This window comes from Thamnophis sirtalis, unplaced genomic scaffold (assembly GCF_051295495.1).
Source record: "Thamnophis sirtalis isolate CommonGarterSnake01/CBP01778 unplaced genomic scaffold, rThaSir2_p1.2 scaffold_14, whole genome shotgun sequence".
NCBI classification, from domain to species: domain Eukaryota; kingdom Metazoa; phylum Chordata; class Lepidosauria; order Squamata; family Natricidae; genus Thamnophis; species Thamnophis sirtalis.
In genome coordinates this window covers 37,182,083-37,209,587 of record NW_028261394.1, presented here as the reverse complement: position 1 = coordinate 37,209,587, position 27,505 = coordinate 37,182,083, and the positions used below count along the sequence as shown (strand labels likewise).

General features: G+C 45.6%; 1 protein-coding gene across 7 annotated transcripts in view; it reads left to right on the top strand.

Moving 5' to 3' along the window:
• The window catches only part of RIPOR1 (RHO family interacting cell polarization regulator 1), a 136,691-nt gene extending 112,372 nt beyond the window's left edge, over positions 1–24,319 (top strand). For 6 of the 7 annotated variants that reach the window (XM_087728809.1, XM_087728814.1, XM_087728811.1 and 3 more), the window contains exons 13-22: positions 2,381–3,079; positions 6,514–6,635; positions 8,956–9,136; positions 10,998–11,133; positions 11,519–11,680; positions 14,319–14,477; positions 15,400–15,596; positions 16,568–16,651; positions 18,428–18,518; positions 23,320–24,319. In XM_087728809.1, the coding sequence (XP_087584935.1) occupies positions 2,381–3,079; positions 6,514–6,635; positions 8,956–9,136; positions 10,998–11,133; positions 11,519–11,680; positions 14,319–14,477; positions 15,400–15,596; positions 16,568–16,651; positions 18,428–18,518; positions 23,320–23,417 (1,929 nt within the window). In that variant the 3' untranslated portion in view covers positions 23,418–24,319. Of the gene's footprint in view, positions 1–2,380; positions 3,080–6,513; positions 6,636–8,955; positions 9,137–10,997; positions 11,134–11,518; positions 11,681–14,318; positions 14,478–15,399; positions 15,597–16,567; positions 16,652–18,427; positions 18,519–19,810; positions 19,875–23,319 lie in introns of all 7 variants that reach the window. The other variant, XM_087728813.1, reaches the window with a different exon arrangement.
• Positions 24,320–27,505: the final 3,186 nt, after the last annotated feature.

The following is a 27,505-nucleotide window of genomic DNA, read 5'->3' as shown; positions in this document are numbered from 1 at the left end:
CTGGTGCGTGCACATGCACACAAGTTCCAGTTTGGGCACTTGGTGCCAAAAAGATTCACCATCAGTGCTCTAGACATTAGATTTGGGGTAGAATTTGTCAAATCACAGCTCTTAGCGCATTCAAACCAAACAACCAGGATGTAATCTTGAATTGGTTTCTGCAATCTCGATCTGTAATCAGAGGTTGAAACACAGCTTCTTGCTTCAGCTAACCCAGAAATCTATGCTTTAACCACTTCTAGAAATGATTGATTACGACAGGGATTTACGCAATCTGAGCTTATTCAACTAATGCTAGCCCTTGATGCTTTGGCTGCAGTCCCCAGAGATCTCAAAAAGTTGTTCTCCAAAAATTGAATTTAACGTATAATGAAATAGGTGGAATAAATGGTGCTAATCTGGTTAAGTTACTTGGATTTAATCCAATTTTATTTTGATCTGCCCTGGCTCGTTTAATCCTGGCCCTGTCTATTTCCGGTGTGTGTGTGTATCTCCAGCACTTCATTTGAACTCCATATGTGGACCTCAGAAAAAACGATGTCAATGCTTTGATTCACGTCAAGGGGGGGGGAAAGGGGGGGGGAGAAAAAGTACAGAAAACAAAACCTTTTCCTTTGCAGTCCAAAACAAACTGCGTTTCATCAGGTGAAGGATGTTCCTCTTTATACGTGAAACGCTCCAAAAGGAAGGAGAATAACTACTCCGACCTTTCTAACTGACAGCTAGATTTATTGCAGAGTAGTAGGGCATTCTTCACCTTGATCCCATAAACCAGGGGTGTCAAACTCAAGGCCCGGGGGCTGAACGGCAAAGGACCGGCCCGCGATCCCTCTGCCAGTGAAAAACCACTCGCAAGGGCTGCAGGCGGCCCTCCCAGGCTCCCATTTTCACTGGCAGAGGGTTGCAGGAGGCCGTTGCAGCTGAAAATAGAGCTTGAGAGCCTGTTTTCACTGGCAGAGCGCTCGGGCACCCCTGACAAAAGTGACATTGAGCTGGCCACGCCCACCCTAGCCCTCCAAGGCCAAACACAACCCTAATGCAGCTCTCAGTGAAATCGAGTTTTGACACCCCTGCCATAAGTGGTAGTAAAATAGAGAGCCCAACCGAGGTTGGAAGTTCTGGGTGTTGATGGTTGACCCTCTCTCTCTGCTCAAGAGCCTGCCTTGGGAGGCGGTCCCCAAGCAGAGGCGGGCTTTGATGGACGTCTTCCAAGAGACCGTCCTGGAAAGGCTGCCGTGGAGCTGTTCGTGCAGCGACGTCTCCTCGGTGCAGCTCAGCACAAAGGCGTCTCAGGGTTGCGTAAGTGCCCGCACCGTTGGTGTCCCACAGTGGAGCTTCCTCGGCTTTAACCTCTCCTTTAGTCCATAGCACCTGGCAGAGCTCAGGTAGATGAGTGGTACTTGACAGTAGTGAACTGTACGGGCTTCCTTTGTCTTGTCGGCTTGTAGTTGTCAGTCCTGATTATGTGTTTACTAGCTGCTACTCCTGCAGGCCGGGGGTTGGAGGCAGGGGTGAAATCCAACAGGTTCTGGAGAACCAGTAGCGGAAAATTTGAGTAGTTTGGAGAACCGGTAGTGGAAATTTTGAGTAGTTCAGAGAACCGGCAAATGTCACCTCTGGCTGGCCCCAGAGTGAGGTGAGAATGGAGATTTTGAAGTATCCTTCCTCTGCCATGCCCACCAAGCCAAGGCCACAGAACAGGTAGTAAAAAAAATTGAATTTCACCACTGGGTGGGGGGGGGGGGCGGAACATCATGTGATTTAGCATGAAAGGTCTTCCTTTAAAGAAGACGTTGGCAACCTAGGGTTAGTGGGCTGTGTGCAGACCCCTGCTACAGTCCGCCTGGGTTCAGGAGAACCCATAGCTAACGTTATTGTCGGTTCGGAGAACCTCCAAAGCCGACTCCTGGCTGGCCCTGCCCCTCACCTCCCAGGAGTCTCCATGCGGCCCGTTTTGGATGCAAGCTATGTGCAGGGCCCGCAGGAAAACGGGGCCTCCCGGAAGGCCTCCGGAGCCTGGCGCAAGCAGTTTTCACCCTCTCAGAGGTTCGATGAAGGCTGTTATTAAGAATAGTCAGCATAAGGTTTCACTCTTATAAAAATGCAAATATGTATGTTTTGCTCCCCCCAGGGTCATTTGCAAGATGACACAAAGGGACCCAGCAGCTGGAACCGGTTTTGGTTAATTTAGCTGCAGCCTTGGGTTTCCTTGACATCAGGTCAAGGAAGAAGACCCGTTGATGTTCCAGAAGAAGGCAAAGTTGGGCCTGGGGGGGGTGAACGAGTGTGTTTGCGGGTGGAAGAGGTTCTGCTTGTGAGCTCATTCTGACGTGCGATGCTCAGGGCAGTCGTATCTCACCCATGTCGTTGTTTTCTTCAGAACATGTTGCGGCAGCAGGAGGAACTGGAGAATGGGGCAGCCTGGTCCATCTCTTCAGAGTCGTCTGATGACTCTTCCAGCCCGCAGCTGTCCGGAGGTGCCCGACATTCATTGCCCAGGCCTATTGTGCAACCTGCAGTGCAGGCCACTGCACCTGCCATTGAAATCGCTTTCACCCACCCCGAGGACAAGGAGCCGGCAATCCGAGAGGAGGCCGCCATGGCCAACGGACACGTGCCCTATGCCCGGACTCTCAGCCAGATCAGCGAAGCAAGTGTAGACTCGCCCATCGCAGAAGAGAGGGAGTGTCCTGTCCCCAAGGAGGCTGGCCCTTGGGGTGCCCCACCCTTGGAAATGAACTCCACGCCCCCAAGTGTGGGCTCGCCACTGGACGCTCAGATCTGTGAGGACGAGGAGCAAGAGGATGAGCCTGATGGGGCTGCCCCTGTTGGAGAGGAGAGTGAGGACGTGCCTGGTCCAGCCCCAGAGGTTCAACAGCCCAAGTCTTCCTTGGCCCCATCAGCCTCGGGACAGCTTCAGCCATCAGGGATCTCAGAAGCTCCAAGGCCCAAACCTGTGGACTCTGGCCTGGAGGAGGCCATCAACACACTGGCTTCTGCTCTGGATGACTATCGGGGCCAGTTCCCTGAGTTGCAAGTTCTGGAGCAGGAACTCAAGCATCTTGAGGAGATCCTCTTGGTAAGTGAGCGGGATAGAAAGCTTAGGACCACATCAGAAGCGGAGGGGTTCTCGTAGCACTTCAGCAAAGAAACTGAACGCTACTTCCCTGAGGTCTTCTCATACTGATGTGTTTTAAGCCAGGAGAGTGAACTGCAACGGCTGTAAAAGCCAACACAGTTCTAGGCTGCATTAACAGAGGGATAGAACCAAGATCATGTGAAGTGTTAATACCACTTTATGATGCTTTGGTAAGGCCACACTTGGAATACTGCATTCAGTTTTGGTCTCCATGATGTAAAAAAGATGTGGAGACTCTAGAAAGAGTGCAGGGAAGAGCAACAAAGATGATTAGGGGACTGGAGGCTAAAACATATTCCAACAGATGCTAGAATTGGGTATGCCTAGTCTTGATGAAAATAAGGGCTATGATAGCAGTGTTCCAATATTTGAGGAGCTGCCACAAAAGAAGAGGGAGTCAAGCTCTTCTCCAAAGCACCTGAAGACAAGACAAGAAGCAATGGGTGGAAACTAATCAAGGAGAGAAGCAACCTAGAACTAAGGAGAACTTTCCTGACAGTGAGAACAATTAATCACTGGAGATCACAAGGATCGTTTGGCTGCCATTGTGGAAGAAATATCAAATTGAACATTGCAATTTTTGGCAATCTCTTTTCTATCTCAGGGACATTCTTTTGGCTTTATTCCAAACATCACAAGATTCTGAGTCACCTCCTCGAGATCTGTCAAAATCTCAAGAGAGTTAGCGATTCCATGAGATTTTTTTCCTGCTTTTAAAACAAAGGCTGCATTTAAGTTTGGAAATTCCCCACTCATGTTTTGCAATCTACTAATTGCCATTTTGCATGACTGCTCCCCTTTAGGAGTTCTGGACTTCCTCCATCCAAAACCTGGTTTGATGCAAGCTATCTCAATTTGTGCATCTTTGTTTTCTGTTTATGTACGTTTCGCACAATTCTGACCCGTTCTAGGAAGGAAGACAAAGCTGGAAGGGAACGATGTAGCTATATGCCTCCTGTGCGTAGTAAATTATTTTCAGTTAAATTTCTCACCACATCTGCGCCTGTGAACTTTGGAAGGAAACTATAGGCGATATCTTCAACTCACACACGCTTCCGCTGTCTTTTAAAGATTAACTTCCTGCCTAAACATTAGAGGCCCATACTGGTTGTTTTGAGAAGGAAAATAACACACACACAAAGCCTTGCAGAGAAATGCAGAGAATTCTGCGTGGTTCATAGGCTGTAACAGGTAGACTGCAGTTTTAGGCTTCCGGGTTCACATAAACCAATGAGGATGCAAATACGGTTTTCTAGCGATCTTTGAATTTTAATGAAAACCCAGTTTGCTGAGATGCTGAACTGCTCTAATATAGGCATCTCCCAAATGAACAGATGATCTTCTACATCCGAAAATTTAAGGCCCAAAACTGAAAAGGTGTACGCACCTTTTGGGCACTTCCTCTTTGAACATTGGTAGGGAAATTAATATTAACAGATTAACAGAGTTGGAAGGTGCCTTGTAGGTCATCTAGTCCAGTCCCACTGACTAAGCAGGAGACCATACACCATTTCTGACAAATGGCGATCCAATCTCTTCTTGAAAGTCCCAAGTGATGAAGCTCCCACAAATTCCAAAGGGAACTTCTTTTCCATGGGTTGATTGTTCTCACTGTCAGAAAGTTCCTCCTTATTTCTAGGTTGAATCTCTCCTTGATCAGTTTTCATCCATTATTCCTTGTCCAGCCTTCAGGTGCTTTGGAAAATAGCTTGACCCCTTTCTCTCTGTGGCAGCCCCTCAAAGATTGGAAGGATGCTATCATGTCTCCCTTGGTCCTTCTCTTCACTAGACTAGCCAGGCCCAGTTCCTGTAACCGTTCTTCAGGGGGACAAATTTGGAGGGGGGAATATTGGCTACAAGCCACATCCCCCCTCCTCCTCCCTTTACGTTTCTTTCCGTTTCTTGGCAGCTTGCATACTGGTAGTCCTCAACTTATGGCCACAATTGAGCCTAGAATAGAATAGAATAGAATAGAATAGAATAGAATAGAATAGAATAGAATTCTTTATTGGCAAAGTGTGATTGGACACACAAGGTATTTATCTTTGGTGCAGATGCTCTCAAGTATACATAAAAATACAAGATACATTTGTCAACAATTATAAGGGACCTTGTAGGTCATCTAGTCCAACCCCTCCCCCTGCCCAAGCAGGTGACCCTACAGCATTTCTGACAAATGGCAGTCCAGTCTCTTCTTGAAAGTCCCAAGTGATGAAGCTCCCACAATTTCCGAGGGCAACTTCTGTTCCATGGGTTGATTGTTCTCACTGTCAGAAAATTCCTCCTTATTTCAAGGTTGAATCTCTCCTTGGTCAGTTTCCATCCATTATTCCTTGTCCGGCCTTCAGGTGCTTTGGAGAATAGCTTGACCCTCCTCCTCTCTGTGGCAGCCCCTCAAAGATTGGAAGGATGCTATCATGTCTCCCCTGGTCCTTCTCTTCACTAGACTAGCCAGGCCCAGTTCCTGTAACCGTTCTTCAGGGGGACAAATTTGGAGGGGGGAATATTGGCTACCAAGCCAGGTCCCCCCTCCTCCTCCCTTTACGTTTCTTTCCGTTTCTTGGCAGCTTGCATACTGGTAGTCCTCAACTTATGGCCACAATTGAGCCTAGAATAGAATAGAATAGAATAGAATAGAATAGAATAGAATAGAATAGAATAGAATAGAATTCTTTATTGGCAAAGTGTGATTGGACACACAAGGTATTTGTCTTTGGTGCAGATGGTCTCAAGTATACATAAAAATACAAGATACATTTGTCAACAATTATAAGGGACCTTGTAGGTCATCTAGTCCAGCCACTCCCCCTGCCCAAGCAGGAAACCCTACAGCATTTCTGACAAATGGCAGTCCAGTCTCTTCTTGAAAGTCTCAAGTGATGAAGCTCCCACAATTTCCGAGGGCAACTTCTGTTCCATGGGTTGATTGTTCTCACTGTCAGAAAGTTCCTCCTTATTTCCAGGTTGAATCTCTCCTTGTTCGGTTTCCATCCATTATTCCTTGTCTGGCCTTCAGATGCTTTGGAGAATAGCTTGACCCCCTCCTCACTGTGGCAGCCCCTCAAAGATTGGAAGATTGCTATCATGTCTCCCCTAGTCCTTCTCTTCACTAGACTAGCCAGGCCCAGTTCCTGCAACCATCCATCATATGCTTTAGCCTCCAGTCCCCTCCTAATCATCCTGGTTGCTCTTCTCTGCACTCTTTCTATTAGACACGGATTGTGTCTTTGTGTTGTGGGTGTATTGTCTCTTTTTGCACTTGGATGCTCAGGCCCAGGAGGGAAAGAAGCAGAGGAGTAAGGAGAATTGCTCGATCCCAAATGGGACCAAAAGAGAACCTGTCTAATACTTGTTTTTAATTTCCACCCCACAAGCAAAAACAAGGCCTGTGCCTGAGCCGAGCCTCCAGTACCAGCTTGGCGGTGGAACATGCGCTTGAGAGTTTCAGCTTCCTTAATGCTTCTGAATCAGAAGACTCGGAAGGAGAGGACGACAAGTAAGTGAACTGGCTAAAGTCGGGGTCGCCAACCTTTCGGACCTCAGGGGCCACTAAATTCATAATTTTAAATCCCGTGGACCATTAATATGATCTCCCTAATGGCGTGGCAAAGTGGTCATGTGACCGAGTGGGCGTGGCCAACTCGATGTCACACACCCCCGAGGGGCGCCTTGCCACTCCCAGCCACTCCTCGCCTGCCCGCCAGAACTACTTAGGGCCCAAACAGGAAGCAGTTGCTGGAGCTAATCAGCCGCCACCGGAAACAGTTGGCAAAGCAGCTCAGTTCAAATTGGATCTGACTGAGAAGGAGGCTCAGCAGAAACACCTCACTGAAGACTATGAGCATAGGCTTTCCAAGCAGAGGGAAGACCCGTGGGAGTCCAAGGCCAGGTATCGGCACCTGGAGGCTCAGCGGGCTGAGATGGTCAGCCAGTTCCAGGCCATGATGCAGTCCCCCTGGAACGAGGCCCTCCGGTTCTTTGCCACCAGCGGAACTTCCTTCCCGCCTTCGCCCAAAGCCCCCCCACCAGGAGGCTGAAGCAGACCCCAAGTCGGAATTTCTGCCCGCCCTCCGACCCGCACAAAAAAGACCCCAAAGGGGGAGACTCTCTGCAGCAACACAAACGTTCATTGCCCGTATCCGGCCCAGGGACCGTAGTTTGACCCCTGATTTAGTGCAATATAAAAAATGTAAATAATTTTTCTGTGGCCCACCAAAATTTTGTCGTGGACCACTAGTGATCGACGGACCACTAGTTGGGTGACCGCTGGGCTAAAGGCTGGTTTAAAGGTGCCGGCAACTACCCATATCCAACTCCGCATATGGGTAGCCCTCGACTTACAGCAGTTCATTTAGGGGACCGTTCAAAGTTACCCACGGCACTATCCGTATCGCCTGTGTCTGGCTGGACCCTGCTCCCTCCAAGCGATTATCTTGGCAAGGTTTTGCCACAGGATGCCAGTGGCTTTTCCCACGGTGCTGATGCAGCTGTTGGGAGTCCATTCTAAAGCCATCTGGTCTAACAGGTAGAAGCTGGCAGAAAATGCAGCAGCAGCACCACTCCGTGGCCAATGGCTGACACTGCCACCAAGATCTGTTTTCTCTCTGTGTTCTCCCTCCCTCCCTCCCTCTCCCTCACACGGACAAATACATACACACAAACACACACACCTATTTGCAAGTGAGAACAGAACAGAATAGAATAAGAGTAGGAATGGAATAGAATAGAATAAGAGTAGGAATGGAATAGAATAGAATAAGAGTAGGAATGGAATAGAATAGAATAAGAGTAGGAATGGAATAGAATAGAATAAGAGTAGGAATGGAATAGAATAAGAGTAGGAATGGAATGGAATAAGAGTAGGAATGGAATGGAATGGAATGGAATAGAATAGAATAAGAGATGGAATGGAATAGAATAGAATAAGAGTAGGAATGGAATGGAATAGAATAGAATAGGAGTAGGAATGGAATAGAATAAGAGTAGGAATGGAATGGAATAAGAGTAGGAATGGAATGGAATAGAATAGAATAAGAGATGGAATGGAATAGAATAGAATAAGAGTAGGAATGGAATGGAATAGAATAGAATAAGAGTAGGAATGGAATGGAATAGAATAGAATAAGAGTAGGAATGGAATGGAATAGAATAGAATAAGAGTAGGAATGGAATAGAATAAGAGTAGGAATGGAATGGAATAGAATAGAATAAGAGTAGGAGTGTAACGGAATAGAATAGAACAGAACAGAATAAGAGTAGGAATGGAATGGAATGGAATAGGAGTAGAGTGGAATGGAATGGAATAGAATAACTTTATTGCCATTTTGAATGTATACGAATTGGCATACATTAAAAAAAATGAAATTTCATTGCACACAGCTCCTAAAGGGTCACCATCTCCAATTTTACATTACACAAACATGACAAGATAAATGCATAACAAAATTATGTACATACCAACGTATACGACACAGAGAAACAACACAGTCTAGTTATACATGTTTATGGCAAGAAAAAACGAATCTTGTGAGTTCACCGGACAGATGCCATAAGGAACCAAGCTGTTAACAGAATCTGTAGTCCTGCTAGAAATCCTTCGAAACCTGCTTTGACCAACTGTCTTAATATTCACCAATTTGATCCTGCCTTCTCCACCCTGGAAGTGCTCAGAAATCACGGGCGAGATTTATTCAGGTTGAGCCTTTGCATTTTCCTTCTAAGCTGGATCTGGCCACCATGTACAATAGGCAAGCACAGGTGGGGTTTATGGAAGACAAGAAGGGGGCTTATATTTTATCTACCGCCTCTCTTTACAGGGTGGCAAGCAACGGCCAGGCTCCATCTGTGGGCAAAGTGCCAGGGACTGCCGACACGGCGTCTGAAGACCCTGCTGGGTGCCTGAGCTCCGAAGGCAGCTTGGAGCCCATGACCACTGGCAACGAATTCCTTGACAAGGCCCTGGTCCTGCACCTGAACCACTGCAACCGTTTGCTGCTAGTGAGTGTGAAGACATGTGTTTTTGTCGTCCGGCGTGCGTCTGTCCTAATCTTTTTAAAATCGGAGTTTCCCAATGGACTGGAATGACATAATTTGCCGGTTTATTTGGGAATTCATACAGCCACCCATTTCACAAGAAACAGTACAACTGTAAAACAAACAAAGAGAATAGAAAACATACAAGTATGAGCCGTGGTAGACTGCAGTATTGCAGGCTAACTCTGCCCACTGCCAGGAGTTCAATCCTGACCGGCTCAAGGTTGACTCAACCTTCCATCCTTCCGAGGTCGGTAAAATGAGGAGCCAGATTGTTGGGGGGCAATAGGCTGACTCTGTAAACCACTCAGAGAGGGCTGTAAAAGCACTATGAAGCGATATATAAGTCTTAAGTGCTGTTGCTATCAAACTCCCAAGATAGCAAGAAAATAATTAGAATAGAATAGGATAGAATTTTATTATTTGTATGCCGCCCTTCTCCGGGAGGACTCAGGGCAGCGAACAATTCAAGGGGGAAAGGAGGAACATAAAAAAAACAAAATACAAATAATAAAAGTAAACTACAGTCGCACAACCATACATGTCGAGAGGGGAGGGAACTCATCACCCCCAAGCCTGCCGGCAAAGCCAGGTTTTGACGGCTTTTCAGAAGGCCTGGAGAGAGGTGAGGGTCCGAATCCCTGCGGGGAGTTCATTCCAGAGGGCCGGAGCTGCCACAGAGAAGGCCCTCCCCCGGGTAATAGCCAGATGGCATTGGCTGGTAGATGGCACCTGGAAGAGGCCAACCCTGTGAGATCTAATGGGTCTGTGGGAGGTAATTGGCAGCAGGCCAATTGTCACTTGACATCACACAACTGTTTGCTGGCTCCACATGGGACTCCCCAGGGTTGGTGGAAAAAGCATCTTTTGAGAGCTTTCCGGAAGACAAGCAGGGATGGGGCCGATCTCACACGGGAAAATGGTGTTCCGTTGAGCAGGGGGGGGGGGAGGGCACAGCAGAAATGCTCCATTTTCTCGGTCCCACCAAGATAGATTTTCAAAGTTATAACTTTGAATGGCCACTAAATATGTGGTTGTAAATTGACAACTACCTTTACATGGATCTTAAGTTATGAAGTACAGGAAGTTCTCAACTTACAACAGTTCATATAGTGACCATTATGGCCATTTTTCACATTGATGACTGTTGCAGCATCCCCTTGGTTACATTTTTTTAAAAAGTTTAATATAAATAATCCATCTTCCATTAAACAGTGTGTCATCTGGGTACAAATATTTTGTGCAATAACAGATAGAATTTACAATCATATTCATTATTTTATCTATTCCTAGCTTAATACCAATACCTTAAATGTCTAATACTATAACAATCCTCTTCTTGATTTATTTAACTCTTATTAACTCTAGTAATACATTTTCTATATTTTACTCATCTACTTTTACTTCTAATTCTTATATTAATTCTCTAACCATCGATAAAATGATTCCTGCATAGTATAATAATCAGTCTGTTCTTTCTCTCTAATTGCCCGTGTCAATCTCTTCATTTCTGCACATTCTAATATTTTCCTAATCACATTCTCCCGGTAGGGATCTCTTCACTTTTCCAGTTTTGTGCAAATACAGTTCTAGCTGCTACATATTATTAAACATGGATAATCAAATATACATTGTCTTTGCTCTAAGTTCTCAGCTAAGTGTTTGGAAGGGCACACACAATCCCAGCGCTTCAGACCGCTATGCTGGTTTTGTTCACCCTGACTTTTGCAGAATGGTGTACGTTAAAAGCCCGGTTGCCCCATAAACATTGGCATTGCATCTTCTCTCTTGACTCATCTTTTGCGATGTGTGTCTTGATTCGTAGAAACTGGGCAACTTTGGTCCTCTCCGCTGCCAGGAAATGTATGCCCTTGACAGACTGGGAAGAGATGTGCAGGTTCTAGAGATGGCCAGTCGTCTGATCGTGGACCGAGCAGGGATGGCCGGCTCTGCTGAGGAAGGTAGGATCAGGGGCAACATCAGGCCCTGGCATACCCTGATGCTTGGGGAGGATGGGGTCAACACTGAGCCATCAGAAGATGTTGGGAGGATATATAGCTGATAACCTCCGTGCGCCTTTGGTGTTTAGTCATGCCGGCCACATAACCATGGAGACATCTTCGGACAGCGGTGGCTCTTTGGCTTTGAAACGGAGATAAGCACCGCCCCCTAGAGTCGGGAACGACTAGCCACACATGCGCTGGGGGAACCTTTACCTTTCTTACTTCCATGGGACAATGAAAAAAGTTTCATAAACTCAAGGCCGTGAATCGAGGCGAAGACTTTCCTTCGGATGGTGATGGGATAACCAGAAGGGTTAACTGTGGTCCTTGCTTCTGTTCTCAGTGGTCCAGTTCTCCAAGTGGAAGGAAGGAGTTTTCTCTTTCTGGGACAGATGTGTGGCTGTCCCTAATGTGTACACCTGCGCCGTAGAAAAGTTCATGCAGAACTTTAAGGCCGAATACACAGCACGCATCAATGACCGTCAGCCGGGCTTGGCTGATTCAGGTGAGTGTGTATTACATTCAAAACAATTCCTGCTTATTTCTCTCTCTTTCTCTTCTCCAGATTCTAGATTTTCAAATGGTGGAGTGCTCTGTGCGCTGAATGTAGTCTGCCGTGAAAGCATAGATCTGCTTTGGGAGGCAAGACAGACACATCATGTATGATTGACAGAGTCACATGGGAAGGACAAATCGCTAACTCCTAGGCAATAGCAATAGCAATTAGACTTACATACCGCTTCACAGTGCTTTTACAGCCTCTCTAAGCGGTTTACAGAGTCAGCCTATCGCCCCCAACAATCTAGGACCTCATTTGACCCACTTTAGAAGGATGGAAGGTTGAGTCAACCTTGAGCCTGGTGAGATTCAATCTGCCAAACTGCTGGCAGCCGGTGAACAGCAAAAATAGCCTGCAGTACTGCACTCTAACCACTGTGCCACTATGGCAGCTTTCTGAGTACCAATAGGAGAGAATATTTGTGTAGCTTAGAGTTGAACTGTGGGGTTCTTGGTGCTCTCTGAGCTTGGTTGTCTTCTTGCAGATGTTGCATTGCCCAGCTGTTGTAGGAAAAGACAGGACACTCAAGCCAGCTCTTCAGAGAAGGAAAGTTAATTTGCGCAGGTTCAGAATAAATGGCCTGAATATTGAGTGAAATTCAGGAACTTCCTTAGATAGCTAAAGCCATCTGTTAGTTTTGGAAACACCCCTCAAGATTTGCCCTTGAGTTACAGAAAGTATGTCTACAGGATGTCATAATACATGGGTCAGCTAACGGACATGCATAGCTCGTATTTTGAGGAACTAACAATATGTGTCTACCAAACAGATTAACAGCCAAGCCAGCAAATGGGCTAAAACAGATGTTTTACTTCAGCATATTTCATGTGCAGACTTCCTTCTAACCGATGTCTAACCACACTAAGTCCTAAAAGCAAACTTTGCAATTTCTATGTGAACAGTTCAAGCTTAATATCGTGAAACCCTAGTTTGGTTCAGGCTTGAGGCCTACTTTGGTTCAGCCTGCCACCTTACAGCTAAGTAACATCACTGGTCACTGATGGATAATGAAACATCCGCAGGAAAACAATCAAACTTTGAGAGCAGCAAAGACCCTCACAGCCACCTTCCTTGCAAGAAACTGCTTGATATTTTATTTTCTGCCCTAAGGGAGTGAATATTTGGGATTTCTTTTAAGCTGGGACTCCCAAAGAGCTGAATTATGAGCTAGAGACAACCTTTTTTACACTTTCCTAATGAATTTCTGAGGGACGCAGTGACTAAGACGCTGAGCTTGTCGATCAGAAGGTTGGCAGTTCAGTGGTTCGAATCCCTAGTGCCGCGTAACTTGTCCCATCTTCTGCCAACAGTATGTAAAAATGCAAATAGAAAAATAGGGAGCACCTTTGGTGGGAAGATAGCAACGTTCCATAAGCCTTTGCCATTTAGTTATGCCGGCCACATGACCATGGAGACGTCTTCAGACAGCGCTGGCTCTTTGGCTTTGAAACAGAGATGAGCACCACCCCTAGAGTCGGGAACGACTAGCACATATGTGCGAGGGGAACCTTTACCTTTAATGAATTTCCTTTTTTATGAGCAACATTAAGTAGTCAGCTCGGATTTCATAAAGGAATTACCTTAAGGATAATTTTAAGTCTCTCTCTCTCTCTCTGGCATAGTGTTATTTCAACAAACACATCCAAAACGCATTGCTACCAAAAATAATGTTTCATTACCTATATAGGAAGCCCGTGAGACTTAAATGTACAGCTAAACCAATATAAGTGATCCTCACTTACTGACCACAATTGGGACGGGCAATTCCATTGCTAATTGATGTGGCCATTAAATGAAAAGACATGTGATCGTGTGCAACTTCAGGTGTCAAGTTTGCCGATTCTGACTGCAATTAACTAAATCACTGTAGGTCGTGAAGTGTGGTATCACATGACTTTTGATTTCCTCTTGGCTTCCCCACTGACTTGGGGAGAGAGCCGAGGTGGCGCAGTGGTTACATGCAGCACTGCAGGCTACTTCAGCTGACTGCAGTTCTGCAGTTCGGCTGTTCAAATCTCACCGGCTGAAGGTTGACTCAGCCTTCCATCCTTCCGAGGTGGGTAAAATGGGGACCCGGATTGTTGGGGGGCAATATGCTGACTCTGTAAACGGCTTAGAGAGGGCTGAAAGCCCTATGAAGCGGTATATAAGTCTAACTGCTATTGCTATTGCTACTTGCGGGACAATTACAAATGGCAGTCATGTGATCACAGGATACTGTAGGGCTGTAACTGCGAGCTAGTTGCGAAGAATCTAAACCACATGATCATGTGACAGTGGGGGGAAAACTTGCAACTTGAAAGACTGGTCTTAAGTCCCTTAATTTAGTGCTTCGTAATTTCCATCCGTTGCTGAATGAATGGTTGCTAAGTGAGGACTATCCGTACTTGTTGGACACTGTTCGTTTCGAGGCATAAGCGGGCGGATCCACAATCATTTATATATTTTCAGTCCTCCTCAAGAAGCAGTTATTCCATTGTGGCTAAGATTCGTGTCTGTGGTGCTAGATTATCAAACAGTTCTGTTCCTAGAAATGACACTAATCCATGGAGTATCTCTGTGTGTGCCCTTCTTCCTGTTGCAGTGTGCGTAAAGCTGGTGGAAGAACTTCTGGGGCACAGGCTGCCCAGGCGTCAGGGCAGTTATCAGGCCGAGCAAGTCACCCTCTTCCAATACTGGAGCCACTTTGAGGTCCTGCCTGTGGTTACACTGGATTCCTACATCATGGAGCTGGCTGAAGAAGGTAATGTGGGTTTAGCAACATTATGGTGGGATGGGCAGCTGTTTTGCAGCTGGGGGACATCAGGAAAAGATCTAATAGTTCCAAAAAAGAAAATAATGTATTGCTGAAGATCAGTCTGTTGGTCCTACGTTTCAGTGGTTCTGAGTTTGTTGCATAAATTCAAATCCAGAAAGCACACACAGATAACTGAGTCAGCTGGATTCGTTAACTTCTTTATGTACATAAGAATAGATGAATAAATGTACAATACCAACAGGTGGTTCTTCCAAGTAAAACACAAGGCAGGAGAGTTACAGGCAAACACAAACAGTTAGTTTCATATCAGCAGACAAGCCCAGACAGACTGCTAGTTTACTTCTCAGAGCAGCAGACTGCTTAAGTTTCTGTTTCAATTCTCTGCACAGACTCAGATCTGTTTAAGCTCCCATTGGCTGACTTAGTTGCTATGCCTATTCATTGGCTGACCTTGTTCCCATGTCTGTCCCAGTCATGAATATTTTAACAGTGTCCAACCTTGGCAATTTTTAAGACTTGTGGACTACAGGCGGGTGGGGAATTCTAGAAGTTGAGAAGCTCATAAGCCTTAAGATTGGACCCTCCTAAAATATGGTGGCGCTACCACAGATAGTTCTCTTGGGATACAAGAATCCCCAAATATGCTTGGACACCAGTTAAGGGTATGGTGGCAAACAAATTTGCTTGTGTGAATAGCTGCCATGAATTAAGTGCCATAAATTGGTCTCGGGTGTGATCTCAAAAGTGAGATTTTTTTCAATGTGGACCGTCTTAAAAACCATCCAGAAGGAAAGCAATGTGATTGGGTTTGAGATTTCCCCAGTTGGAATATTATCACCTGCTTTGGGCAAGATCCAGCTTGAATCGTACTGTTAATACCAGCGCTTGTCCTTTAATTGGCCCGCAGTGCTGCTAGCACAGAACCTGAATTCTGATGACCAAGATGTGGTCTTGAAGGCGCTGAAGCGAGTTCCCGAAAGCCGGCTACGCAAGGACGGACTGAAAGCTTTGAGTTTGCTTCTGGTGGAAGGAAACACCAAAGTTATTGGGGCTGTAACAGCACAATTGCGCAACCTGTCGGAGAACTCCAGTTTTCGGGAGCGGGCAAGTATTTTAATTTTTACTGTTGCATGGGAATGGATAGATGAACAGATGACTCATTCTTGCATGCAGTCACATTACACCTTCTTAATGGAATTGTTTCATTTCTTGGGATTTTATGATGAAATTTGATGGCTGCAATTTGTTCCGACCGAGGCTTCCCCAAACCACGAAGCAGACTACTTGTCCCGACAAAAAAACCTTTTATTAGGTTACTGTGAATTCCGCTCATTTTAATCCAGCAAAATCTTTCAAGGGAGGATTTACAATCACAGACCTTATCTGGCTTGGAGAGCTGCCAGGCCGATATCTGCAAAACTTGGCAAGGAGTCTCGGAGAGTCACAAACCAATTAAGCAAACTAATTGTCTCCTGCAAACTCCACTCCCCTTTCACTCCTCTTTTATTTCCTCTGGGAGGGGCCATTCATCGTCCACCTGTGGCCTTACTCCCAAGTCGACCCGTTCTTTAGCTGTTCCCTTCATCTGGCAGTTCTGCGCATGCACACACTGGGAACAGGCTCCAGCTGTTCTTTTGCCCCACTGATCTCCAACTCCGAAGGCAGCTGATAAATGTCGGACGGCCCTAGCCCCCTCTCTGCCTCCGATGCAGAGCCCTCGTCATAGCCTCCCCCAGACTCCAGGGCTGGCCTATGTTCCTCCCCAACCTCCTCACTGCCCGAAACTGCTCTCAGCTCCGCTGGCCGCTGGTGGGCCACAACACAATTTTGGCAAGATGGGGAGGCTTGTTCATCAATTTAGGAAACAGTATTGTGGGTTGACAGATTCCATGGAATAGGTTTTATGATGGAATAAAGGAAGTCATTTATAAAAACCCGTTCCCCCCTATTCTTTATTTGTATAAACGTTCAAAGCCAAGGGTTTTAAAACAATCACAACGACACCCATCGCTCTGAAAGAAGAGGTTGTTTTTGTTTGAGGCCAAGCAGAGTGATTGGTTTGATGTTTTTCTCAGGCCCTTATCTGCTTCCTGGAGCAGTTGGAGGATGAAGAGACACAGACACGGGTGGCTGCCTGTGCAGCTCTGGGCTGCCTTAAGGTGAGGGCTGAGTCTTCTGATCAGAATCACCTGTAACTCTGTGTCTTTCCTGATATTTATTGCCATGCGATTCTCACAATAAATTTGATGGGTAGAGACAGCACTCGGAAGAAGATTGTTTTATCTCTCCTATCTATCTATCTATCTATCTATCTATCTATCTATCTATCTATCTATCTATCTATCTATCATCTATTTTTATATCTATCATCTATTTATCTATATTTACAGTATGTATCTCGGTCTATCTCTCTCTCTCTCATTATCTATCTATCTATCTATCTATCTATCTATCTATCTATCTATCTATCATCTATTTTTATATCTATCATCTATTTATCTATATTTACAGTATGTATCTCGGTCTATCTCTCTCTCTCTCATTATCTATCTATCTATCTATCTATCTATCTATCTATCTATCTCTGTCTATCTATCATCTATTTATCTATATCTACAGTATGTATCTAGCCTATCTATCTATCTATCTATCTATCTATCTATCTATCTATCTATCTATCTCTATATATCTATCATCTATTTATCTATATCTACAGTATGTATCTAGCCTATCTATCTATCTATCTATCTATCTATCTATCTATCTATCTATCTATCTATCTTCTATTTATATATCTATCATCTATTTATCTTTATCTACAGTATGTATCTGTCATATTGTATCGTATCCTATCATACTAACTATCTATCTATCTATCTATCTATCTATCTATCTATCTATCTATCTATCTACCTACCTACCTACCTACCTACCTACCTACCTACCTACCTACCTATCTGTTTGTCTATATCTACAGTATGTATGTATCTCTATCTATCTATCTATCTATTTATATATCTATCACCTATCTATATCTACACTATGTATCTATCTATCCATCTATTTATATATCTAAAATGTAGATATCAACTGTTTTGCTGTCCAGATGCCTTCAGTGGCTATCTTGTTCTCTCTAAGAGCTTTTAGGAGCTTGCAAGTTCAATTTGAGTCCTCGGCCAACTTCAGTCTGTGCAGCAGCCTGAACCGAAAAACTAACTTAGCATCCTTGGGAAAGATGCATTTTGCTCCTTTTTCTCTTGGAAAAGCACCCCTATACCAGGGCTCGCAACCTTAAACTCTCAAAGAGCCACAAAAGTTCTAACCGGAAGCCCCCCGTTCAATTCTGGAGCTGATCAGAAGTCAGGTTCCCCTTAGAGTCTCTACCTCTACCTCCCCTTTTCCTCTACCTGTCCTAACTGAAAGCTCTATCAATTGTGAAGCTGACCGGTGACATGGACCTGCAGCAGAGGGATGAAAGAGCCACATGCGGCTCCAGAGTTGCAGGTTGCTGACCCCCTGCCCTATGCCAGGGGTCCATGGACCGGCACTGGTCTGCGACATGCCAGAAACCGGGCCGCACAAACAAGCAAAGCCCCCTCTGGGGAGTGCAGGCAGCATGTGAAACCATACCGCTTCCAGTCCGCGGGAAAACCTCTCTCCACGGTACCGGTTCCTGGTGCCCAAAAATTGGGGGGGCCGCTGCCCTTTGAATACAGTCAAGCTTAAGAGCTCCATCACTAGGTTAAGTCATTGGTTCCAGTGTCAAAGTGTCCTACCTGTAAGAAATGTTTTCCCAGTGTCCCATAACTGAGGACCTGTGACCCCAAATAACCGCAATTGGGAAGGTGGATCAGGGAAGCGATCTGTGCAAGCTCCTTTTAGATCCTTAAGGAACGATGTCATTTCCTTTATTTTAACACTCCCGCAACCAACAGGCCAAGGAGAGCATTGAACAGCTGGTATACCTGTGCCAAACTGACAAGGAAGCCGTGCGGGACGCAGCCAAACAGAGCCTCCTTATGTGTGGTAAGTGTGTGCCTCCCTTGCTCTCTCTCCAGGCAGCCTTAATCTTCTCCTACCCTAGGAGAAGGGCTTATTGCTGGTGGGACGGAGGGTGTGGGGTCTCAGCACACAAAGAACTACTGTATTTCTAGGAGTATAAGATGCACCTTACCCCCCCCCCCCAAAAAAGAGCATGGAAATGTTGGTGCATCTTATACACCGAATACAGCCATTTTTGGCCTCCCGAAGCCCCGCCCATACATACCATTTTTGTGAAAAATGGGGTGTTTTTCGCAAAAAATGAGGGCCCTTTTGCCTTCCCCCAGCCCTGCTGAAGCCTGCAGGGTGCTCCTGGGGGCCAAGGAGGACAAAACCCTTTTTTTTTTCTTACTACTTCGAAATCTTGGTGCATCTTATAGTCCAAAAAACATGGTAGTTCAGTTGATTCTATACTAGATAGCTTTGCAGTGCTCCTGTATAAAAGCCCTGTCCTTCCTAAATCTCCAGTCCTTCCCTTGATCTCTGCTGGTACCACAGCCGAGGTTGGCCTTTCCCACGGTATCAGTACTGCTTGCTTAAGGAGAAGCGATGCACCACAGGCCATGGTGGCACCATGGTTAGGACGGTTCCACCACAAAACCGCGCTCGACTAAACCGCGTCCGACTAAACCGCGTAGCTGACGTCATCAACAGGGCGACAACAGCGCGGAGACAGCACGCTGTAAACCCTAAACCTAAAATTAACCCCTAAACCTAACCCCCCTAAACCTAACCCTAAACCTAACCCTAAACCTAACCCTTAACCTAACCCGTAACCTAATCCTAACCCTTAACCTAACCCTAAACTTAACCCTAACCCTTAACCTAACCCTAACCCTAAACCTAACCCTAAACCTAACCCTAAACCTAACCCTTACCTTAAGTTGAATCGGCTTGCTTTCAAAGCGCTATTTAAAGCGCCCTTCTTTCTCCGCGCTGGCTGTTGTCGCCCTGTTGATGACATCAGCGACGCGGTTTAATCGGGCGCGGCTTAGCCGAGCGCGGTTTTGACGTGTCACGGGTTAGGACGCGGTATTGCAGGCTAATTCTGCCGACTGCCAGCAGTTCAGTTCTAAGGGGGAACTCAGCCTTCTGTTCTTTGGAGGTGGGTAAAATGAGGAGCCAGATTGTTGGGGGGCAATAGGCTGACTCTGTAAACCGTTTAGAGGTGGGCTGTAAAGCACTGTGAAGCAGTATAGGAATCTTAAGTTCTAGTGCTTCCTGGGAAGAGAATAAAGGCACTTACGTAGTCCTTGCTGTTTATTATCCTTTGATAGATGGCACTGAAAGATCCCTCTGATGGGCTCAGTAGACTTCTGGGTCTGGACAGCAACTGCACAGGTCGGGATCTCGTAGCCAGTCGGTTAGCTACCCTTCCCTGCCCCCCGTTGCATGTTTAACCGGTGTCTCTTTGTCCTGGGGTCTCATCGGACCTGTTGTGGTTGGGTTGATGCCTTCCCCGTGGCTCCGATTTGCAGGCATCTTCCAGCTGTGCTTGTGTTCTGCCTCTGCACGTCTCTTGTCTTTGTTGCATAAGGAATGGCACGTGGGTTGAGGGGCTCTGCTTTAGTCCCAGATTAAAGGTTCACACAAGATGCTACGACGGACTAAAACGAGATTGGAATAACCGTGTGTGTTGTGTGACTCTTAATAACTGTCTTTGAGTAGACGTGAACCACCACACTATCCCGTTCGCCCTAAATGTGGTTTATTTGTTCAGGTGTTTGCATGCGGGTATGAACCCAGGAAATTGCTTTTTGTTAAGGGTTAGCATGCGGTGTGAATATTTGTCCCCCTAGCACTGCATTGCCCATGCTGTGCAGCCTTCGCTTGCCATGGCTTTGGATAGGATCCCTCACACTGAGAAGGCTCATCTAAAGCTGGATTCAGGATTTCAGATGACTCTTTCCCCTCGGCCCGATAAAACGAGCCAATTTCATGAACTGCACGAATCAGAGATCATAAATTAGGTTGCAGTAGAATCCCAAGAAGGGGACTCAGGTGGCTCAGTGGCTAAGACGCGGAGTTTGTCAATCAGAAAGGTTGGCAAGTTTGGCGGTTCGAATCCCTAACGCCACGTAACGGAATGAGCTCCCGTTACTTGTCCCAGCTTCTGCCAACCTAGCAGTTCGAAAGCACGTAAAAAAAATGCAAGTAGAAAAATGAGAACCACCTTTGGTGGGAAGGTAACAGCGTTCCGTGTGCCTTTGGCGTTTAGTCATGCCAGCCACATGACCAGAGAGACATCTTCGGACAGCGCTGGCTCTTTGGCTTTGAAACGGAGATGAGCACCACCTCCTAGAGTTGGGAACGACTAGCACATACGTGCGAGGGGAACCTTCACCTTCGATCCTAAGATTTTTTCAGAGCAAGTGAGTGAGCCAAAGAAATAAGCCATGCTCAGATGTCCAGAATTCCCTTTCCCTTCACCTGATTTTTTTAATCAGAGAAGTCTTAACCTACTTCTTTTGAAGGCAAATTGTTTTTTTCATTGGCTTCTCTGCAATTGTCCCTTGATTTTAAGGAAAGCACTTTTTTTTTTTGCAGGCCTTTCAGCTCAGGGGGTATTTTGCATTTTTAAGAAACTTGAAAAGTTTGGCAGAGTAAAGGTCCTGCACAGATGCCTCATTTATTGAGGAGTGGAAGAGCAAGTGGAAAGGAAATTGACCACTTCCTTCCAACTGCATTGCTCCCAATCCTGATACCCACAGAAGCTAGTTTAAACAAGAAGCAACTCAGAAACAATGGGGTGGAAATTCCCCATGCTTCTCAATGCTAGGAATACTTATCAAAGAGACCATATTTAATTAAAGTAAATTTGGATTCATATTTTTTTTTCCACGACCTTGCCCAGCTCTTTTAGGGTGTGGGACCACTCAAAAGCCAAATCTGATCCACGGACTAATATCCTGTAAAATCTACCAAAATTTCTGGTTGAATTTTACATAGAAAAGAATTCTTTATTGGCCAAGTGTGATTGGACACACAAGGGATTTGTCTTTGGTGCATATGCTCTCAGTGTGCATAAGGAGAATAAAATACCTTCATCAAGAATAAAAAGATACAACACTTAGTGATAATCATTTTACCAGGATTTAAAAACATACTGTTTTATTAATCTGCAAATTCTCTTAAAAGTTGTCTGAAGACAGCCGGAAGAGGTTTATGACATTAATTCCTTTCAAAATGTGGAATGGAGCTACACCCAAATTCTACAGAATTCGGAAAAGCGAGCAAGATGATTTCATTTCCCATGGGCTTCCCCCAATCTAGTGCAAACCTTCAAAGGTACAGAGTTCCCAGGAATTCTGAGAATTGCTGCTCACGTGTCTCAGAAGACATCGGAGTATTGGGCGAGGGTGCTGAACATTCCTTCTCTCTGAAGAACAAACATGGATCTAGTATGGCAAATCTATGGCACGCATACTCAAAGTGGCACGCAAAGCCACGTTGCCGGGCACGTGCGGCCTTGCCTGTTTGTCTTTTGGGTTTCTGGCATGCATGCATGCGTGCACGACGATCAGCTGTCCTTCACACGTGCGGCAGTGCCGAAAACCGGTGTGCGCAGGCACACCAGCCATCTGATTCTAAATCCACATGCTATACATGATTCTGTGGCAATGTCTACCCAGCCATTCTGTGTTCTCAAATGTAAGTTACCCGCTTAGCATGCCGAGATGTCTCTTGCTGTGAATTTTACACACCAAGTCCTCAAGTTTGTCAGCCTAATGATGTATGTCTCCCACTCGTCCTTCCCATATTTACATGCATGTGGTTCAAAGAAACATCAGCATGGAACAAATGATAAATATGACTAGCCCAGGCTGAAATGTAAGAGGGGCAGATATAGTGAAATACAGTTCCAGAGCTTCATACATCACATTATGTTTGGCAGGGCCCATTCAAACAAAATTTTGTGCTGACTAATGAGATGTCAGAAGTACAGCATATTAGAGACTTAGCACAGAATAAGAGAGTTGGTAACAAAACCAAAAATGTTTAAGAATTGAGAACATAGTTAACAAACAATTCCTTAAAAGAAGGAGTTTGACATGTCAACGTTTACATTGTGAACGATTATTATACTTGGATCATGGACCAGGGTCAAAATTCAAGAGGCAATTAGACCACTATATGGTATAAACAATGTTCCTGAAAAGCTGCCACCATTTTCACTGCAAGTGAGCAGCTAGGAAAGGAAACATCTAAGAAAGTAGGACTTTTTTAAAAACCCACGTCAGATTTTTATACATGGCCAAAGAAAGGCAGATTTTTGCACATGGCTAGACCAGGGGTGTCCAACTCAAGGAGTGCTTAGATCCAGCCCACGGAGCCACCCTGGAAAAAGCAGAAGACCAGCCCACGGTGCCTCTGCAATCCTTCCGAGCTCCGTTTTCACTGGCAGAAGTTTGCAGGAGGCCATCACAGCCGGAAACTGAGCTCGGGACAGCTGCATGCTACCGTCGCAAGCTCCGTTTTCACTGGCAGAGGGTTGCAGGAGGCCATCACAGCAGGAAATGGAGCTCAGGAACCCGTTTTCGCTGACAGAACACTTGGGCCACCACAGGTGCCCCCGACACAAGTGACATCGAGCTGACCATGCCTCTCTCCCCCCCCCCCCGCCAAAGTCAAACACAACCCCCGATGTGGCCCTCAATGAAATCGAGTTTGACACCCCTGGCCTACCCTGTGGTCAGCGCCTGCAGTTTAGCATTGACGGACTTGTGTCCCAAGTTGAGGCAGAATTGATCCTGATGGGCACCTGATTTCTGTTTGTGTTTTTCAGGGGATGATGGCAAGTCAGCTCATCGGAGGCTAGAAGAATCCCTGGACAATTTGCCACGGATCTTTGCCCCGGGCAGCATGGCCAGTACTGCATTCTGAAGGATGAAACCTCAATCCACCTGCTGATCCTTTGTTGGGCACGGACCTTGCATGCCACAAAAATTGAGCGGAGCCCTTCAAACCGAAGTCAAATCGGCCTCTGGCAGAGTGGGCAGCTCCGTCGCTTTGTGGGGCATGCCCACAACAGTATTAGCACCGCTGGCCTGCTGCCTTATGTGGAGAAAGCCTTAGCTCATTGACTCCAGCACGGAGGAGATCCCTTCTGCGGTTTTCTTCCGCCTGCAGAAGCCTACTGAATCTGGAGAATGGTATTGAACTGGGCATTTTATCATTATAGCCAGGACCGAAATAGATCCCTTTCTATTTGGATCTGCTAGGGGGGGAAAACCCCAGCAACGGTAGGAAAAGCCATCGGTTTGAGATACGCTGGGAAAGATGCCCGTTGAAAATCCTGCTTAATGTTTAACCTGTTCTGTTGTCCACTGTCCTCTCCACCCTGTGGGACTGTGAATCTTGCAGGAAATTGGGGCCAGCTAGATGTTAGGACTTTGGATAAATTGCAGATTTCTCCTCTGGATTGCAAAGGTGGAGAGGAGGGAAAAAAGACGACAGGAAGGAGTCCTTTATTCCCAGCGAGGGGAAGGGAAACCAATGTCTTTATAATGACGATGCTATGGAAGATGGAAACGTAACGGGCGGAAGTTGCCTCTTCTTGTGCTATTTTAATATTTTTTATGTACGTGTGTGTGTTTGCGTGCGTGCGTGCGTGTTGGGGAGGGATGCAGCCGCCAAATGGAAGCAAAAAGTCCTTTTCTACAAAGTATCTATAAATTTATCTGTACATCTACATAGCTATAAATATATATATATATATAATGTAATTATCAAGAGGTTTGGCTAATTTTGACTTTAAGCCTGAAATAAACAGAAGTTTGTGCATATACGTTGAAAGTGTGTAGTTTTGTGGGCTTTTTGATTGTTTGTTTTTTGGGGGAGAGCAGCTTGATTTGATTTTTGATTTGATTTGATTTGTCTTGTATGCTGCCCACTCCCGAAGGACTCCGGGTGGCTCACAATAGACAAGGGAAAGGGGGAAAACTAGACAAAGACAACACTTTAAAAACAAAACCACAACATTCACAATTTCCGTGGGGCTGGATATTTCACAGGCCCCCCGGCCAGCTGGAGCAGCCAGGACTTGGTGGCTTTGCGGAAGGCCGGGAGGGTAGTAAGGGTCCGGATCTCGACAGGGAGATCATTCCAGAGGCCTGGAGCTGCAACAGAGAAGGCTCTCCCCCGGGGGTCGCCAGCCGACATTGGCTGGCAGATGGAATCCAGAGGAGACCTAACCTGTGCGATCTAATTGGTCTGAGAGAGGTAATCGGCAGGAGGCGGTCTCTCAGGTACCCAGGTCCGATGCCATGTAGGGCTTTATAGGTAGCGACCAGCACCTTGAAGCGGATTCGGAGACTAATGGGTAGCCAGTGCAGCTCGCGGAGGATAGGTGTGACGTGGGTGTACCTGGGTGCACCCACAATTGCTCGCGCGGCTGCGTTCTGGACTAACTGGAGTCTTCGAACACTCTTCAAGGGCAGCCCCATGTAGAGCTTTCCTCAGAAGCTGTAGGAAGTGAGTACTGCAAATGAATTTGGTCAGCAAAATATAACCACTTTATTTTATCATTTATTAAACAAAATTTAAACAAAAAATTAAAAAAATATTTTTTTTCCTTTTCCCCTCAGAAGGCAAGTGGGCAAATCTGAGGATCGAACACACATCACAGCTTAGCATATCTATTTTTCAGGACTGAAAAACTGTATAATATTCATTTCTAGTTTTCCTTTAAAATATTCAAAATAGTTTTTTAAAAAGAGATTAAAACAATGGGGATAAGGAGGAGTGGAATGTAGAGAGAGGAGGAGGAGAAGGGAAGGGGAAGTAGAGTAGGAAAGGATGATGGGGGGGAAGATAGGAAGTAGGAGAGAGGTAGAAGAAAGAGGTGTATGGAGAGCAGAAGACCTAATAATGGGTATTTGGGGGGGGGGGGGCGTTGATGACAAGAGGAACTGATGTAATCATTATTTCTTACTATATGATACCGGCTATGTATAGTATACATGTGATTGTATGTTATGAAAATGGAAATAAAATGTTTTCAAAAAAAAAAAAAAAAACAATGGGGAGGTGGGAACCACAATTCACGCTTACAAAAATATTTCATAGATTACTTAAGACAACTACTCAGGAGCTGCTACAGGTAGTCCTCGACTTACAACCACAGTTAAGCCCAAAATTTATGTTGCTAAGTGAGACATCCGTTAAGTGCGTTGTAACTTCAAACGGTCGCTAAACAAACAGTTGTAATTTGAGGACTACCTGCATACTAGATCTGAAAGAAGCAATCCTAAGGAAAACAATGAAGGAAAATGGTTCCTCCGGCTGAGAATTCTTGAGCGTCGTCTCTATTCTTTGCTGCCGTCACTTAGAAAAATTAAGATCACCTCAGATTGTCCAAGAACATTTGCTCCTGTTCTGGCCTTAGAAGCCTATTGGATTTAGACAGCTAATATATTCAATTAAATATATAAATAACAACGCCTGGAGGGAAAATGTTGGGAACAGAATGTTAAGAAGGAACTAAACTGGGTGTTTCAAAAGGCTATAAAACGGGGATGTCAAACACAAGGCCCGCGGGCCAAATCCAGCCCATGCGGTGCGTAGCTCTAATCCGCGGGGCTCCCCTGAAAACAGTGAAGGATCCGATCACGGTGCCTCTGCCAGCAAAAACGGAGCCTGGGAAGGCCGCGCGTGTGCGGTTTTCAGCCAAGACAGCCTCCTGCAGCCCTCTGCCAGTGAGAATGAAGCCCGGGGGCCGCACATGGCTCCCCATGCCCCATTTTTGCTGGCAGAGGACTGTAGGAGGCCAGTGCAGCTAAAAACGGGGCCTGCGGGAATACATGCAGCCCACCAAGGGGCCCATGGGGAGGTGGGGGAATCATAACTAAAAGCAGCTCACCCCTTGCTTTGAGTTCAGTGATGGATATTCTGTTAGCGGGGGTTTCCATCCAACCCTCCCAATTAGTGAGCACTGAGGACAATTTCACCTAAAATAACTGGCCGCTGCAATTTGCAATAACAAATTACACAAATTGATGGACCTGATCACCCCTTGGTTGCAATAAAGAAACAGATCGTGATTTTTTAACCGCGTAAAATGGATTTCCTTTTCCAACCTGGCTTAGGACATTTTGAGGTGCATTCTGCTGACAGATGTAAAACCCAGAAATTCGTTTCTAATTAAAGAAAACCCGAGGAATTGTAAGACCCAGCCTGTGGAAGGAATTGAGGAGATCCAAGTTAGTACACTACATGGTGGCAAAAAAAAACCCCACCCCCAAACCGTCAAGACTAGCAGCGCCTTTTCCAAATAGCATGGTTTTTTTTAAAAAAAATCTACACTTTGGAAAGTTTATGCCCTTTAATAAATTGTGAGAATTGTATTTGCACAACATTGGGAAAATGAAGACATGCCTCCAGATGAAAGTATAATTAAAAAAATATTAGACTGTGCAGAGATGGATAGATTAACATTAATTATAAAGGATACGGAAGAAACAACACTTTTTAACATGGGCCATGTTCTATCAATGGTCGGGTAAAAGGGTTCCACCACAAAACCGCGGACAACAAAATCGCGGACGACGAAAGCGTGCATTTGACGTCATCACAGCGCGACGAAAACATCGCGCTGTGATCGAAAAATGTAAAAATAAAGTGAAAACCTTACCCTAACCCCCCCAAACCTAACCCTTAACCTAAGCCTAAATCTAACCCTAAACCTAACCCTTAACCTAACGCTAAACCTAACGCTAACCTTTAACGTAACGCTAAACATAACCCTAACGCTCTAAACCTAACCCTAACCCTTAACCTAAACCTAAACCTAAACCTAACCCTTACCTTTATATGAATCAGCTTGCTTTAATTTTATTTTTATTTCAATTTTTAATTTTTTTCGTCGCGCTGTGATGACGTCAAATGCGCGCTTTCGTCGATCGCGCTTTTGTGGACCGCGGTTTTGACGGGTCACAGGGTAAAAGAGGTGGAAACTAGAAGATGAAAGATTA